The 19349-nt window shown below is 36.3% G+C and overlaps 1 protein-coding gene across 1 annotated transcript in view; it reads right to left on the bottom strand.

Annotated features, from left to right (window-relative positions):
- The window catches only part of RYR2 (ryanodine receptor 2), a 542915-nt gene that overhangs the window by 341075 nt on the left and 182491 nt on the right, over window positions 1-19349 (bottom strand). Inside the window, exons 15-17 of the mRNA XM_060126891.1 lie at window positions 15515-15698; window positions 13028-13163; window positions 2940-3035 (exon numbers count right to left, since the gene is read on the bottom strand). Coding sequence (XP_059982874.1) covers window positions 2940-3035; window positions 13028-13163; window positions 15515-15698 — 416 coding nt within the window. The remainder of the gene's footprint in view (window positions 1-2939; window positions 3036-13027; window positions 13164-15514; window positions 15699-19349) is intronic.

Genomic DNA, 19349 nt, shown 5'->3' with positions numbered 1-19349 from the left:
GTTTATTTTGAGTTTTGTCCATTGCCCTTTTCTGAAGGCAACTGAGAGCTCGTAGACCCCCAGCTCTGCTCTGCTGCTCATATACAGACACAGAAGCTACTCGTACAGCTGGAAGATTGACAAGCAGAGGAGAGTGTGTAGTCAGCAATCCCAGATAGAGAGAAACGAAGATGCTGCATACAGAAGCACTCAGTAAACAATACAGCATGATTGAAATACATTTATATTATTTCTGTGTGTGCATATACATATATATGCATGTCCTTATTGTTACTGTCTCTTTTAAAAACTAAGCAACATTCTATTTCCTCTAGGGAAAAAACGCAGGTCACTAAAAGAATAAATGTAACTACAGCAGAGAAACCTGTTCAGTGAAAAAAAATTTAGATACTTAAAAACTAGGAGGCTACAAGGTATAGTGAACATATTTCAAGCCTGACTGTGAGAGAGCTGGTTTTCATCTTGGCTGTAAAAATTAATTCTAGCATCTCAAAGCAGTCGTTTCAAGGTTCTATGCCTCAATTTTCTTCCTCCAAAGTGAGAATGTTAGGTGAAGCATTCTCTAAGGGTCCTTCCTACTCTTGACTTTCACCCTGCTCTCTCAGAGCACAAGTCCTCTATTTTAAGTAGAAATGCCTGCGACCAACACCTGGATTGGGAAATGATCATAGCAAGTAGCGATGTGTAGCCACTGGAACTGTGCGTATAACTGACTGAACTGAAGACTGTGAACATTGGACTGTGTGTGGCTGAGCCTGAAACCATATGCAAGCCTCTGTGTCCCTGTCCTTTGAAGTGAAAGCCTTTTGCTTTAGTCTCCCAGGCCTCCCTTAAGTCTCAAAAGGCTGGCTCAAGAGTTCAAGATTAGGAAATGTGAAGATGCAGAAACAAAGAACAGCCTTGGGCCCAGAAACTAGTAACAATGTAGACTATAAATCTGCCACACAGAATCACAGAACTCCCAGTTCCCTAAAAGATACAGATAAAGGCCCAACACACATTCCTAGATTGTTTTTATAGGAAGCGGACCCCAACCAGATGAACATTGCTGACCGCAAGTGCATACACTCAACAGTGTTTGAAACCAGAAGGTTGATTGATGATGCTTGAAACTTCACCTTGATGCCAACCAATCCGAGACCCATGCATGAGCTGATCACACACCCTGCAGCCCTCTCCCTCACAATGCCTTCCCTGAAAGCCACTGGGAAGCCTGGGTCTTTTGAGAGTGAGCTGCCCGTTCTCCTGGCTTGGTGTCCTGCAATCAACGCTGCACTTTCCTTCACCACAGCCCAGTGTCGGTAGACTGGCTTTACTGCACCCCAGTGAACGAACCCAAGTTTGGTCCTGTAACAAGCTTAAAGGATGCTCTGCTCTGTTCTTTCCTTCTCTCTCTCTCTCCTCTTTTCCTTTGAGCTTTTCTTGCTGTGCATTTTTTAAAAAGTGAAGCAGCTGATTTGTCCAGAATTCATACAGCATCCTGAAGGTTGCTCTGTTCCTTTCTCTTTCCAGATACTCCCTGGGCCAGGGAAAGAGACCAGCATACTTTTTGTATCTACTGGAGCTTTCCAACAATTCTAGATGCTTTGAACCAAGAATTTATCCATTTTGCAATCCCCGCCATCATCTTACTACTGTTTGATCACTTCCTCCTAGTAGCCATTCAGTTTTTCCTTACTGAATATATTCCATATTGATTCATAGTCACCTCATTCGTGCTGTGATACCCTGAAAACCCTTGGCTCATAATTCTTGCACCTTTTTTTACCTCAACCATCTCCTTTTCTATTTTTGCCACCCAACAATCCAGGAATGCCTCAGAACTCACTGTTACTCAAATTTCTCTTAACTTAGATTTAAGTTCCTGAATCTTAAACTTTGAAATTTCACTCTGTGACTTAAAAGTAACCTCCTTTGACCATAGCTATCTGTTCTTCTACCTCTCTATCCATTTAATTCCAACAAACCTGTCCCTGAATGGGTCTTCATCATGAAATGTCATGGCATTATTTCTGTCTTGACAGGTATATTATTAAGTGAATTCAAACTGTCATTCACTCAATCAACAAATACTATTAAGCCCCTACTAAGTGCCAGATGGTATGGCAGGTCCAGAGAATACAAAGATCAATAAAACCGAGGCCCTACCTTCAAGGAGTTCAGTACTAATGTAGGAGATGGAGAGGAAAAATAAATAACAGAAATGGGCAGTAGTGCTATAGAAGGGCAGCTAACGGAACACTAGGCAAACAGATGGAGGAGCAATAGATTCAGTTTGGGGTGTCCCTGAGGCAATCTGCGGTGCTGGCGTTCAGGCAGGCCTGGTAAGCACAGGTACATCTCCACAACAACGTAAAAGTAACATACTTGTTAGAGACAGACGTATCAGATTTATTGCCTTTAACTATTCTACAATGATGCAGACTGTTTATTGGTATTTATTAAACCCCTTTAAAATAAACTATTGTGCTACATGATTTGGAAAACTAATTTGTTTTCCAAACCTGTCCACATAATCATTTGAAGACAAGTTAAAAATGTGAATTCCAAACCAATCCTTTCTTTTCAAATTCAATTCACTTAAAGAACAAAAACAATTCACCCAAACCAACCCTTTTACCTGTATGGTACTGTAATGTACTAATGTATTAGTACATCAGGAATAATTGATTTGAAAAGTAATGGGAATTCTGGCTCTTCCGTGGCTTTCCGAACTTCATTCTTTTTTAAATGTAAATGAAGATACGGTTAGACTGCTTTTCAGAAATAACTAATGAAAATACCAATGATTTTAGCAATCAGAAAACTTTCTAACCTAGTAAAAGGAAAACGTTTACATTGCACTGAATCTCAGTTTTTATTGTCTTAAGGGACATAAAATAGAAAAAAAAAAAAAACAGGAAAAATATATCATAAAAAGGAGATAGTGGAAAACATACCAGAAGAAGCTTCCAGTCTTTCCAATCGGCTGATTAACCAGTCGAGGGAGCCAGAAAATTGAGCACAGTTTTTACGATTTCCTCTAATTAGAGCCGCTGCAAAACAGAAAGCAGATTTCACAGTTACGTGATTTTCTAGTTCAAAACCAAAGTAAGCTAATAGTAGCCATAAAATGTTGGCTCGAAAACAAAATACCTTTATTTTATACCTAAAACGCATACAAATACACACATATATACATACACAAAAATTGAGACATTAAAAAAAGAATTGATATTTATTCATGGAGACTGAAAAAAACACTGCTTATTAGAAGGACTATATTTTGAGAAAGTAACATTTCATATTGGAAAGTCATAATGAAGGGTAATGGAAAAACCAGTGTCCTGGGAGTTTCCTCACTTGGATTCTAATACTCCTTTCTTTTAATTAGCTGTAAGACTAAATTATTTAATTTCCCTAGAGCTCAATTTTCTCACCTATATAATGAAGAAGTTAAGATAACATCAGTTTACCAGAAAATGTGGCACAAAATACTAGGAGATAGAACTGGTAACTATAACAGACATGCAAAGAGATATCATTAAATGTTACAGGAAAAAGAGGGTGGGAGGGCAGAGGGCTAGTAAGTTTGAAAACCATTTTTCCCCCTGTATCTCTTCTTTCCATTTAGAGATTCACAATGCACATTAAAGACTCTAAGAACTAACCCCTGCAATAAAGTCATCTATTCTAACTTTGCTCGACCTAGCGTTTTTCTACACTTCTTTGACCAAATAACCCATCTTACATGAAATTCCCATGTGACCCTTAGGATCTCTTTCAACCCAACTGATATACTCAATTTAAAACTTTTATTGTTTCTAAATCATTCACTTCTTTCAAAGCAAATGTGGTAAATATTTTATGTAAATTCTACTCTTATACCCATAAGATTGTTCAGAAACTGTATAACTTTATAAAGGGCTGATGAGATTTTTATATAAAAAATATGTTTAATGTGAAAAAGATGTTGCTATAAGAAAAATCACTATTTAAAATCTGGTAGTGCTAGGAAACAGTCTGAAGAACCGAAGTTTGAGAATACCACCTGTTCATCTCCTTGTTAAGAGCAAAACAAAGGAGACCCTGTAGCAACAGAGTTCAATTAAACTTAAAGACTTCCTTCACATTTCCTCTTTCCTCCCCCAAAAAGTTGTTATCTGGCCTGAAAGTAAGAAAAGAAATAATGACAGAAAAGACAGGAAGGCTTCAGTTCTTGCAACTGCATAAGAAAAGCTCTTTTGTGAATGGAGCCCCCATAACATTTGTACAAATATTACAACGTGATGTATTCAATTACTTAGGCTCTCTTCCAGCTCTGGGACCAAGAAGAACCAGCTACACACACACACACACGCGCGCGCACACACACACACACACACAGAGGGACAAGTGTGTCAAGGATGAGGTGTAGTAAAGGAATGAGGAGTCCTATATGCTCAGTGGGACTTCTAATTTTAACCTGTAGGAACATCTGTAGAACAGCAGCAACTGGGGGAAGTATACGGTGAAGTTTTTGAACCTTTGTAGTTTCATTTGTTTAAAATTTAACCCACTCCTTTAATTTTGACTTCTGGTTTTTAAAATAAAAGATATTAACTATTTTCTAGAGGTCAAATGTTAGAGATAAGGTAATTCTTGAAGAAACTAATAACACACAAATAAACCCTTTTAATAAACCATGGAACGTTTAAGAAAATCATACAGTAAGCCACAAAGAAAACTTCATTAAACTTACTACAAACAGAAATGGTGTACAGACTATGTTCTCTGACAACAATGTAACGAAATATGAAATTAGTAAGAAAAGCAGAAACAAAAATAAAACCTACATAAGAATTTAAACTCTCTCCTAAATAATTTTTTAGTCAATGAGGAAATCAGTACCACAATTTTAGAATATCTAGTAAACATCAAAAATAGCAATGCTACCTTATACAATCAATGGTCGATGGTCAAAACTGTACTTAAGGAAAAATAAACTAAACACTTTAATCGCTAAGTAACAGGGTGAAAAATGTTAACTAAACACTCCTTTCAAAACATACAAAAAGAATGTCAAAAATATTAGTAGAATAGGAAAAACAGAGAGCAATAAAAGCAGAAATTAATATGTTAGAAATAGTAGAAGTGATCTATGTAATAAATTGAAATATGATCAATATGGTCAAGGATTCTTTTTTTAAATATAAGCTAAATACCAACGACATTAATCAAGAAGAAAAGAGAAAAAGAACAAAGTTAAGAAGAAAAAGGAATTATAAACACAGCCACTTTATATATCTCTGTACTGGAATTTTTGAACATTTAGGAAAGAGGATGGCCTCCAAATATATCTTTTTTCACCAGAATTGACCAAAGAAGAAAATCTAAATAGAGTAACAAACCACGAGTAATATTGAGAAGTATGTCAAAGACCAAAACCTTTTTTTTTACATTCAAGAATTAAGTCATTTCTATAATAAACTGTTCCAAAGTAAAGAAAGAAAACCTCCCTACTTTTTTACAAAGACAGTATAACTTTGATATCAGTGCCTACCAAAGACAGTATGCATATAAGAAAACTAGAGGGAATGGGAAAAGAATCTTAAAAAGAGGGGATATATGTATATGTATAACTGATTCGCTTTGCTGTACAGCAGAAACTAACACAACATTTTAAATCAACGAGACTCCAATAAAAAATTTTTAACTAAAGGAAAACTAGAGGGAACTCTTACCTATGAAAGCAGATCCCAAAGTCTTAAACAAGGATGGTATTTACAAACCATATTCAGCAGTGCATTAGCATTAACTCAAGTGGGGCTTCAATACTCCAGTGAGACAGAAATGTATTAGGAAATCTGTTAATAAGTCACATGAAACAGATGATCTCAATAGACTCTGTATGTACTTCTAATCAAAAGAAAATTGAACTCAAACAGAATGCCTCCTGAGCATTATGAATGTGTGTGTGCATGTGTGTGCACGTGCAGAGTATGTTTCCCAAATAAACAGAGTGTGTGACTTATTATAATTCAGCAAGTTACCCATGAAAAAATCAGCTGAGTTTCTAAAGTAATGGAAAAATATACAGAGAAACACAAGAAAGCTCATTCTAACACTATTTATAATAGCAAAGCACTGGAAACAGCTTGAGTGTGGGCTAAATAAATGATGACACATCCCTTCAGCAGGGTGGAGTACATCCACTAAAGCCTGATGAAGGTTTACAGTCACTGCCGAGGAAAGATGTCCACAGTACAGAAGTCAGTGGAAACAAATGCTATAAAAGAATACTGAGACTGCGATCCCATTTTGGTGAAGTAAATGTATATACTCGATATGCACGTGCACAGAATGGAGAAATTGAGTTTTTTAGAATATTTCTTAGAGAATGAGAGCTTTTTGAGAAATAGATCATGATAAGTTGCTGGGATAGAAACAGACCTTGAGGAACATTGATAAGGGCGGGAGAGCTCTCCCCGGGGTCAAAAGGGGAAATTTTCTTATTCGAAAATGGGGGGTGGGGGGAAGGAATGAATGGAGCTGGGAGGAAAAAGGGTCACCCTCTGTGATACGATTCTGCACAGGGACCCTCTGAAGCCACAATAAATTCTGTAAAATAAATAAACAAGCAAACAAATAACTCACAAAGGCTAGATAAGAATGGAAGTTTGTACGAACCAGTGAGGAGGTGACGGTCTGCAGCAAGATATTATGTAACCTCAGAGAAACATCAGATAATAAGGAAGAAGCATGCAAGTGGGAGACAGTGTAACCAAATAATGCCCCTAAGTGTACAGACATCAAAGGGAAATCTTAAGTCCGCCCCAGTCCCTGAAACTGGAACGTGGACCAAAGTCAACTAAACCTTCAGGGGATCAGGCCACAGCTAATGTCCACTAGCAGGGATTTGCTATTGTTTATGTATGTACGTGGGTGTGTGAAATGTTTTACATGTACTTAATGTTATATTTAGAGTCAAAGAAATATTTTTTAAAGGTTATACACCAAAATGGGTGGTTACATTTAAAAGTTGTTTCTACCTTCTTTTTTTGGTCAATTATCTAAGTTTCTTTATCATGAAGATGTATTCATTTTTAAGTTAAAGGACACAATAAAGTTACTTTCTTTTTAAAAAGAGAAAGGAAAACAATGCCATTAATACTGACAGTGGTAGTAGCTATCAGATGGCTCGGAGCGCCACTCTCATGGCCAAAGAACAATGGCAACTTTACATTGTACCTCAATGTACAGAAACAAACTTCAGACAAATGTCGTTTCATGCATGCTATACCTTAAAATACTCTGTTATTGCTGCCTAATTGGCCTGGAAGAAAGTTAAGACCTTTCACCCGCCATACTATTTTTCCTCATTTATTTAAGAAATATTAACGTTAATGCATCAGGCACTATGGTTGGCCCTGCAAATATAAGCTTGAATAAAGTGTGAATATAACACAGTGGTTTGCAGGTCTTTTTCTAGCATATTCTAAGCTCCTTCAGAACTGACGCTCTGTCTTATTACACTTGTGCACATTGCCTGAAACTTAGAAGGTATGTTATTTCTTAATAAATAGTATCCAGTCTCTTACGGAATAACATCGGTCTTAAGCGCAAAATTTATTTATATACTTTTTAAATAAACTTATTTATGGCCGCATTGGGTCTTCACTGCTGCATGCAGGGCTTTCTTTAGTTGTGGTGAACAGGGGCTACTCTTCGATGTGGTGTGCGGGCTTCTCATTGCGGTGGCTTCTCTTGTTGTGGAGCACAGGTTCTAGGCACATGGGCTTCAGTAGTTGTGGTGCGTGGGCTCAGTAGTTGTGGCTCGCAGGCTCTAGAGTACAGGCTCCGTGGTTGTCGCGCACAGGCTTAGTTGCTCTACAGCATGTGGGATCTTCCCGGACCAGGACTCGAACCCGTGTCTCCTGCGTTGGCAGGCGGATTCTTAACCACTGCACCACCAGGCAAGTCCCAATTTAAATACTATAAACAAATTCTGAACTAAGCGCATATATGATGGAAGTGCTAGTTCAGTGAACCAAACTTCTTTTGGTGTTGAGTAACTCATTAAATCCTTAAACTTTTATCTATCAGAATACGCAATGCAAGTAATATAGGCACTTAATTGAAAAATCATTACTGTTAAAAATAGTCTATTCTGTATTTCTTACTAGTATCATAACATCCCCATGTCTTCATGCTTTTGTCTTTTAAACTCTGACTCAAAATTTCTCAAAATACTACCAGAATCAGAAAATTACAGATGGACTGAGATAGAAGGACTTCCAAGATAACGCTCACTTTTAAAATTTATTCAACAAATACTGATTACCTGCTTTGTATCAGGCGCTGTTCTAGGGGCTGGAGACACACAGGAAATAAAACGATGTTTCTTGTTGGAGTTTACTTTCAAAGCCTAGAGATACTAAGTGAATAGGCCTTAAACAGCACCGACAAATGAGGAGGCAACAAAACTATAATCCAGACAGGTATTTACAATATTCAGATGGACAAGTGAACACTCCTAAATCTTGAAAACCATAAAAAACAAAAACAAACAAAAAACCCTCAGAATGTTGTTGAAGAATTTAAGAGTGTAGTCTGTGGGTTCCCGGAGAAGGCTGCCCCAAAATGTGCCTCTATAGCATATCGAGTATTTTGAATTAAAGCTACTTAAGAAATGGCCAAAGCAAGAGGGACACTCTGACCCTCCTTTCTGTCTCCCTGAAAGCAGGAAATAAATCTCTCACATGAAAGGTTCATTTACATTTCCTGCATCTAGAGGTATAAGGACAAGTTTACCACCAGAAACAGGGAGTCTGGGTCAAGAAACCTTTGTAAACAAACCCTGTTACTTCTCTAATTGACAACCCAAAGCCCAAACTCTGCTTAGATTCTTCATCAGTTGGGCACTCAAAACCCAAGTTTCTTTGTCCTGTCAATTCCTCACAAATTTATTGTTTCTTTGTCTAAAAGGTATAGAAGCTGCCTGCTCTGGCCACTTCTTAGGTCTCATTTCTATGACCTCCACGGGCATGAATTAAAATCTATTTCTTTTTCTCCTGTTAATCTGTCTCGTGTCAATTCTATTAAGGACTCAGAAACTGGTAACTTCTCCCATCCTAAAAGAGTAGCGGTCTATCCTGTTTGTTTCATACTTCGAATTTTCATAACATGAGTAATCATAGGGAGAATTTGCCAAAGAGCATTTCTCGGGACATCTTTAGAAAATCATCCTGGCTCGCAAGCCTCCCGTAGATTAATTGTGTGGATGTCAGAAAAGATGTATGAAAGCATGCCTCAGCGATGCGTTTCCAACTATGAACATCGGTGTCTATGAGATCCTTAGGTCTTCCAGATGGCAGGCTCATAAGTCTGCCTTTGTCCTTCTCCACTTAAACACATATTAACTATATCCACGTCAAATTTTTAAATTGTTACAGATTATCATTCCCACCTTCTCCCTTTTCTCTCCATGCTAAAGAAACCTGCTGAAGTAAAAGAAGAAGGTTTATTTCACACATAACCTCATGAAAGAACCTACTGTCTACCTTTTTGCAAGAATCGGGAGGAGGCTTAATAAATTTGAAGTTAATGATACTTGGAGCAAACTTTCTGATAGTTGAGTAAAGAGGGACAATGAGATATAAATATCACATTGAACTCCAAGTACTGCCGATCTGAGACTTCTCCAGCCAAGGTGAAATATACACTTACGTATACATGTCTACCTATCTTATGATTACACCCACTTCAATACAAACTACTGGTGTCAGATGGTTCTTCAGTCAACGTAAGATTTTATTCACTATTTTTTTCCTGAGCATGAAATCAGTGCTCACTACAATAAAAACAGATTATCAAGAGTGGTTAAAGGAACATTTAAGCCACAAAATCTCTCATAATTCTATTCACCTGAAACAACCATTATTAAAACTACCATGTATATATTGAAAAAGATTCTCTTTATATGTGCTGACACACTCTATTTTTTAACTCAACTGGAATGAATATATTAACTTTTCCTTTCATTATCAATTATCTAGCATTACACATTTCTGTTACCTATTTTTTTAATTCTAAAAGTAATACATGTAAATAGGTTAAGAGTAAATGTTCATTAGAACACAGAGAAAAATAAAAGATCTCTCCCCCAAGAAGCAGCCACCTAGCAGCTTTCTGTGCATCCTTTCAGAAATGTCCAATATATATACAAGAATGTATATGTCTCTACATACTTTTAATTTTATGCAGCTGGAATCTATCTATGCATACAGTAAGCATCTTGCTTTTTTTTTCCCCTTAACCCCATATCCTAGATTGTCATACTAAAAAGACCAGAAACCGAGCCTGTTTCATACAGTTTTCCAATGGTATACTCATCTCAATTTTCAAAAACACAGTTTTACCCTCTATAGGTATACTATTACTTATGTAACCAATCCCCTGTTGATAGAAAAATTGTTTTCAATTTTATGCTACTTATAAACAATTTTTCAGTGGACATCCTTTCCACAGTTGCACAAATATATCCCTAGAATACACTTCTTAAAGTAGAAATTCTGAGAGTAAAAGGATACATACATTTAAAGTTTTACGTGTATTGTTGACCAAGGTTTGTTTGGTTTTTTTGAATTTCATCAGTTTATACTCCCACCAAGAAGATGCTTCGCAACATTTTCACCAATGATGGGTATTACCATTATTTTGTCTGTGCCAACCTAATAAGTGAAATATGATCTCTACTTATTAGTTTAATTTCCATTTCTTTATTTGCCATGTTGAGAATATTTTATTATTTTATTAATTGTTCTGTGAACTACCCATTGCCATCTGTTGTCTGTTTTTCTATTAGGTGATATTCCCTTTTCTTATACATTTATGAAAACTCTGTATATTACACAAACTAGGCCTTTGTCTTTCATATAGATTGAATATTTTACAAAATTTCCATCTGTTTTTTATTTTGTAATGATATTATTTATCCTAAAAGTTTTAATTTTCATGTAGTCAAATTTATCAGTCTTTTACTAATCACTTACTAACATGATTTAACAGTAACATGTACTGAGATGGTTGAGGCAATAAGTGTACAGCACTGTGGCTAGCTTTGCTATTTACACCACCTGTCTTTCTTACTCAACCATAAGCTTCATGAGAGCAGGGACTACATCCTGCTAACAACTGCACCTCATTGCCCAGATTACGGCATATCCCCTAGCTGACACTCAATTAATCTTTGATGAATGGATAAAGTTTCTATCAAAACCCAGGTCCACTGGACTCCAAGCAGTCTCTGTTACCAAGGATGCCCCTTCAGGAGACTATACAAGCAATTAAGAGGAAAGATATTTGAGAAAACAGATAAAAGAGAAAAGGAAGCTTTTCTGAAGAGATATATGTATATATGTATGTATATATATATCTCAAGTGTTTTGCCTCATATATATATAATACATATATAAACACACACATACATACTCGCACGCACGCACACACACATACACGGGGGTAGGGGATTAACAAAAACCCTCTGAGGTATAGCAGTGTGAAACTATAGAAGTTAAAGTTAAGCATGTGTGTGTGTGTGTCTGTGTGTGTGTGTGTGTGTATACATGTGGAAAGTACATTCAGAATTTATGTCTTTCGTTGCATGAAAAAATTAGTTTAAAAGCCACAAAGCATTCATTGCCTGAAATCACTGTGTGCTCTCTTAGTGACATATATGGTTATTATGCTATCTTCCATTATGATGTGAGTTCTAGGGGGTCCTAATTATGTCAATTTTAAGTAATAGCTCCCTTAAATCCTTCCTTAATCAAATGGGATGTAAAGAATTAAGGAAATAAATGCATATACTTAAGAAATATATGCTGTATACATACATACTTAATATAGAATATATATTTTCAATAGAAATATATATTTTCTGTACATCAAGTCTCTGATATAAAATAATTCTAGACAGTCTGGAGGGATAGTACTGGATTGGAGGTAAGGACAGGCAGGACATAATGCCGAATGACTAGAGATAAATTGGCTGAAGTCACAGGTGAAAAAGAAGGGACAGACCAGCCGTGGGGCTTGAGTACTCCGAAGACTAGAACAAGTTATACACCAAGTATCAGAGAGTCAATGAAAGTGCATGAGGAAGTGTGTGAGGGCTTCCCAGAGTCTAAAATAAAGATTGGTGGAGAAAAGAAGTGGAAGCACAGAGATTAACCAGAAACCTCACAATAGCCAGCTAGCAACACGGTCTCAGGTGTTTACATCTCAAACATCTGCTGAGCACCGTCTATGCACCAGAGATGGAGGCTACCAATGTATGAGGTGTGTGATGCTGGGTTCAAAGAATGGGTGAAGTAACAGAATGTAGCATTTCAGCCCGGAGGCAACTACGAAAGAAACTTTGTTCCTCCATTTCCTGATGAGGAAACCAAGAGGAGGGTGTATCTGCAATAATCTTGATGCTACGGCCTTCTATCAGCTAATTCAGAACTTTCCTTTCTATATCCAACAGCTCCAACTAAAGTTCCTTTTCTAAGACATATTTAAAAGGCAGAAACAACAAGAACAAAAACAGAAGTGGAAGAAGAAAGCATGACTATATTAACGAGGGAGAAGATGACAACGTAAGTATCCAAAAGAAGTGGGCATATATGGTAAGAAGAACAATAATATGCTAATGTTAAGCCTCTGACGTACATCATCACACTGAAGCCATCCAACAACCTTATGAATGTCTGCAAAGCGTGAACAGGAATGCATCATACCACTGCAATTTCTGCTGAGCATATGCCAAGTTACCTAGAAGTTGCAGATACAGATCTCCACCCTAGATGACTCGCCCCCTTTAACCAAAGGCAAAACTACTGCTCTGGCCACCTGTCATGCTCAGAGACGGGTTTAAATACTAAACATCATTGACTTTAGTGCAACTAAAGTAAAACTTGAAAGCCTCAATTAAGAAGCATGTTATAAAGCTGCTGTAACTGTTACACGATCATGTTAAATAGACATAAGTCGGGTGCCTTGAAAGCCCAATCATACTTCTTACCCAGCAACTCATACAGAGAATTCAGAATCGATTTCCAAGATTCCCCTGCTTCTCTCCCAGCGACATCCGCAAAGTGTGCAGCGCTGCTGTACACGTGCAGCCTGTCTATACACTCGAGCACAAGGTTGATCATTCCCTGGAAGGGTAGAAAAGTCCCCATCAGAAACTGCGATGCTGCTCACAGGGAAAAAAAAATGCTAAGTTGTTTTTTTTTTAAAAAAAGCCTGGCGCAAAGTAAGTCTGTTAATCATAAAGAACATTGAGCTCATTTACTGAAAGGACAGGAAGAAACACACTTGCATGTGAAATAAAATGTTCTTGAAATGATTCGAGTGGTTTTTAAATCCTGAGTGCTATTCTCAAATAGAAGCAGAACAATATAAAAGTATGTACTTCATACTTACATTTGCCAGGCTTAATAGTAGAATGATGAATCCATCGTAACAGTATTCTACCGTAAGTGAAAGGGTTCAGAGTGTGCCACCCCAAAATATGCCACTTTGGCATAAGGATTCTTTGGGGCTGAAGGCAGTTGAGAAAAAGCGGACACGAAAAATTCCCTACCCTTCTCTGTTCCACCAGGAAGGGCAGGAGGATGCTTGAGACGATGTTTGATCTACACATCAAACTAGCCCTTACTGTCCACTAGTTTCTCCCATATATTTCCTTCCCACAATGTGTTGCCCCTCCAAGCTCAAAATTCCTTTTGTCTTATCACTTCCCTACAAATTTATTATTCTTTGTGTTAAGATGCTATGTAAACCTGAGTTCTAACCACTTCTTGGAGTTACCCATCACTGAGTACTCCCATGTATACACATGGTGTACACATTAATAATCTATTTGTTGTTCTCTTGTACATCTCTTTTGTCAGTCTAAACTACAGGGCCCCAACCAATGAACCTGAGTAGAGGAAAATGATTTTTCCCCCTACCCTGCAAAAGCGTAAGAGCAGATCCTTACTTTTAGGGACGACACCATCATCATCATCATCAATCATTCCTTTTTAACAGTAAACTGAAGATATACTAAATTAATAAAGAAAAGCTCATGAAAACGTATCTTTAAAGCAAATCAAAAATTCATTACAGAACTTTGTAAGAAGCTGTCTACTTTTCAAAGTATGCTTTTAATTATGCTTTTACTTTTCAAATTATGCTTTCTAGATCAAGGTTGTCAAAATGAGGCAAAGCCCATGAAAGGAAGAGCTATAAAGAGTTGACAAATTAAATTAACTTACTTCACACAAAGAATGTAAGAGGCAATATGACCCGAAGAACATTTCTAGGTTCCCATTCAGATTGTCTTATATGGGAAATTGAGAAAAACACTAATCCAAGTCAATATTTCAAAATTTCACAGCCCGATATTTCATTGTATTTTTCTAGATATTAAATAAGTGCAGTATACCTAACGGTTTGGCATGTACAAAAAGAAATGATCCCAATAAACGATTCCACGTTGCTATTATAGGTTTATGTTGACATTTCCTGTGCTTTCATGCCATTGTGAGCTCTAGATAGGTCATTTCTTTTCTACACAGTGAAAAAAAATCCTCAAAAATTAATGTACGTTTCAACAGCTTTTGATGGAATATTAGGAAACAGTTTTAAAACTAGAAGAACATAGATTTAGGAACTATGGGAACTCAACCATGTCCACTAACCTTTTTTCTTAAGTACTTTTTACAAAGATACTTTCACTCAGAAAAATGCATTAATCCACATACAGGGGGCACTGAGAAGAACGGGAAGACTTGCTGATCTGGCCTGATGTGCTAGCTCAACTCTGACATCCTCCCACGGAAATTCTTGAATACATGGTACTAGTTTGGACACTAGCATCAGGACCATTAGATGTGTCACTTGGTCCTTCTGTTATTCTGCCTATAAAATATGCACTTGGGCTCTTTTTAGCAGGGGAACTTCCGGAAAATAAAATCATACATAGAATCTTAACATATGCAAAAGGAAAAAATGGGGGTGCTCTGTCCAAGCAGGGAGTCTGCAGCCTGCCTCCCAGGTGGCCCTCTCCCAGGCAACTTCCATCCCCAACCCAAAGCTCCAGTGAATCCTGAAGCATTTCCAAGGAGCCCCAAGGAACCTGCTGAACACTTCGAAAACCCTTGTACTTTCCAAAGCCTGTATCCATTTAGACGCTTTTGAGAGTCTGTTTTTATATAACGAGCATGAAGCAAACTACTGTGCAACAATGATCAGAGTGGAAGCTGAGCAGAGAGTAAAATAAAACGTCTTTTGCCAGAGAAGCAAAGAGTGCCATCTTTTAAAATTAATACTTACTGAGAGAGAAATAAAAACCGTTGCAGGATTCCCCCAAGGCCTGGTTCCCTCGTTCCCTTGTACAGTAGTACACCTGCTCATGTATATCTCAAAATGCAGATGTCAAGTAGATAGAGAATCTTCCCCACCAAGAAGTTGTTTCCCCAAGACAACGACAGAAAAGAAATGATCATTGGTAGAAACTCACCTCTTCCTGGAAGAGATTCTGCCGATTTTTTAGAGCTCGTAATCTGTTCTGCTTATCTTCATGCTCTAAGTGCTCATCTGGTGGGTGGAAGTAGCCGATCAGGTCCTGCAGACTTAGACTTACAGACTCTATAGGTAAGTCTACAGTGGAAGCCTTCGCTTTTTTGCTGAGAGCATCAAGGCCCCTAAAATAAATAACAAATGTTTCTCCACATCAGTGATTCACAATTTTGTTTTATTCTTTTTTAGTCTATAGATGATTGAAAGCTTTACTCTCTCTCCCTATATGCCTGTAAAAGGAACACATAAGAAAGGCCCTAATTTTCCTCAAACAAAAACAATGAATATATTCAAATGAGAAATGTTCTATTCCGTCAAGTATATATAATGCTATATTTAAAACACCAGTATCAAGAGAAACTCATCTAGAAGAAAATCTAAAGGATCTGGAGAACCAATGCCTACAAAACCAATGGTCTAAATATTTAGAAACCAACTGATTTTCATTTTACTATAAAACAGTATATACTTCACCATTTGAGATGCAATTTCCTAGGCTCATAATTCTGACATTTACTTGTTCTGTTTTGTTTTGTTTTTGGCATAAACACCGTTAACTGCTATGCTATCACTGACACTCACTGCCATCCTGCCTAATTCCTGCCAATTTAAAGATATATCCCAATGATAATAATTTAGAAAATTCACTTATTAATCAGAAAACAATATATTAACATGTTTTTCCATTGTCTGAAAGAGATGTATTTAAGAAGTAGATTAAGAAACAGCATCGAGTTGCATTTTCTAACCTTTAAAGAAAAGCATATGACTGGCATGTAAATGTGTTAATTTGTTGGTCTTCTGAGACTCTTGAATTTTAAAACTCATAGCTTTGTATGTATCTGGAAAGAAACACTTTAAAGCATAATGTTTGTAAATCAAAATTATTCCAAAATTAAAAAGCTCAGTAAAAAACTACCCAACAGATACCATAAAAGAATGGGAAAATGTCTATACTATAGTTGATATAGTAACATTCCTATTAGTCATGACAAAATTTGATGCATAAATATTATACTTCCTTTTCTGCCCTCTGCATTGGCAAAATTATATGGCAATATTTTATTCCAAGGAAATATTTCTTTCTAGTTATCTGGCTGCATTACAATTTTTATTTTAAAAAATAATAAAACCTTATAAATGAAAAATTAGCTTATCTTTGAACTTTATGATGCTATTATTTAAAATATATCATTTACATAAATATTACTAATAATTTTGGAATATTATACTTCAGCTTTATAAACAGTTCAAATAGTAAAACTGCATGACTATCTTAAAGTTTCTACCTGTAATTCCAAATCAAGTACATCAATGAAATTCATCGATTACCTTGTCTTGCCATCTCTACAAGGCCTTCTATGCCCAAAAAGCAACAGAAATGACTTGTCAGAAGAAAATTATTTCTCCCTTTCTAAAATGAATACTCATATGCAATGTAACATTGCTGTTCTAAACATTTTAACCCATTAATTCTAGTTGAATGATAAATATAACAAAGTCAAATTCAAATCCCAGCATGCAAAAGTAAATAAAATTCAAAAGTAATTCAAATATAATATCTACATTTTCAAACCTAAAGAGAAATAATAGCAAATGTCAGTTTTTAGGTTATTAGGTTGAATATATCTGCTATCAGAAATGTAACGATTCAATTGCTTTCCAGGAGAAGCCTCTTGTCAGACAAATGCTATCCAAGACTCTTAAAAATGTTAATGATATTGCAGTCATATCTTTTTCAATCCGTCTCCCAGCATAATGGAAATTTTAAAAAATAAACAAATGGGACCTAATTAAACTCAAAACCTTTTGCACAGCTAAGGAAATCATAAACAAAATGAAAAGACAACCCACAGATTGGGAGAAAATATTTGTAAATGATATGACCGACAAGGGATTAGTCTCCAAAATTTACCAACAGCTCATGAGACTTAATAACGTCAAAACAAACAACCCAATCAAAAAATGGGCAGAAGACCGAAATAGATATTTCTCCAAAGAAGACATACAGATGGCCAAGAGGCATATTGAAAAGATGTTCAATATTGCTAATTATTAGAGAAATGCAAGTCAAAACTACAATGAGATATCACCTCACACCAGCCAAAATGGCTATCATGAAAAAATCCACACACAATGAATGCTGGAAAGGGTGTGGAGAGAAGGGCACCCTCCTACACTGTTGGTGGGACTGTAAATTGGTACAGCCACTATGGAGAACAGTATGGAGGTTCCTTAAAAATCTAAAAGTAGAACTACCATACGACCCTGCAATCCCACTCCTGGGCATATATCTAGAGAAAAACATGGTCCAAAGGGATACATGCACCCCAGTGTTCATTGCAGCACAGTTTACAATAGCCAAGACATGGAGGCAACCTAAATGTCCATTGACAGAGGAATGGATAAAGAAGATGTGGTACATATATGCAATGGAATATGACTCAGCCATTAAAAAGAATGAAATAATGCCATTTCCAGCAACATGGATAGACCTAGAGATTGTCATACTGAGTGAAATAAGACAGAGAAAGAGAAATATATGATATCCCTTATATGTGGAATCTAAAAAAGAAATGATACAGATGAACTTATTTACAAAACAGAAACAGATTCACAGACTTAGAGAATGAACTTATGGTTACCAGAGGGGAAGGGATAGTTAGGGAGTTTGGGATTGACATGTACACACTGCTATATTTAAAATGGAAAACCAGCAAGCACCTACTGTACAGCACAGGGAACTCTGCTCAATGTTATGTGGCAGCCTGGATGGGAGGGGAGATTGAGGGAGAATGGATACATGTATATGTGTGGTTGGGTCACTTTGCTGTGCACCTGAAACTATCACAACATTGTTAATTGGCTATATTCCAATATAAAATAAAAAGTTTAAAAAAATGTTAATGATTCTAAGTTTTAGGACTCTCCAATAAAGAGACATTTTTCATCTTAATTTATCAAGGACAAAAAAATGAAAAAAAATAATTAGGGGAAATCAAAGGTGGTAGAAGCATGCTATGTCACAACAAAACTTAAAGCCATGAACTCCAGCTCTACATTTTATAATCTGAAGATTAAATCCCATTACAAACATACATTCCTCCCTTATCCCATTTACTTCAAGAATACATTTATTCACTAATGTGTATAATATGGATAACTAATAAGAACCTGCTGTATAAAAAAATAAATTCAAAAACTAAAAAAAATTTTTTTAAAGAATACATTTATTAATATACCTGGAGGAAAAAAAGCTAGACCTTTTTTTTTAACAGTGCAGAAAAATAGAACCCTTTCCCCTATACAAGAAAACAAATGCAAACACACACACACCCTCACACACACCCCACCACCACCACTACCCTAACCTTGGGGAGAGAGACCAGAAGGGTCACAGAAAATAAACTGCATAAGAAAAATACAAATGAACAAAAACAAAACAGATCTCAACTTCCACTCTAAGAAGTAGAAAAGAAAGGTCTGAGTTTACATGTTTTAAATGAGTCTCTTAATAGTATATAAATCTACATTAATAAAATGAATACCTAAAAAATTTTACTTTGAAAAATATATGGATATTTTAAAATATTATAAAGATATTGAAGTTTTAAATACTTTTAGTGCTTTTATGAATGTGATAGAAGGATCAAACTATGTTACTTAAAATAACATACCCTTTACAATGTTCTGTAATTATGTAAAACTTTTCAAAGTTTCTAAGCTATACTAAAGAAGCTATATTAAATTACATTAAGCTATATTAAAGCTATATA

Source organism: Lagenorhynchus albirostris, chromosome 16, assembly GCF_949774975.1.
Source record: "Lagenorhynchus albirostris chromosome 16, mLagAlb1.1, whole genome shotgun sequence".
Taxonomy (NCBI): domain Eukaryota; kingdom Metazoa; phylum Chordata; class Mammalia; order Artiodactyla; family Delphinidae; genus Lagenorhynchus; species Lagenorhynchus albirostris.
Note: the sequence above shows the minus strand (reverse complement) of the source record. Positions and strands in the feature narration are given on the sequence as shown.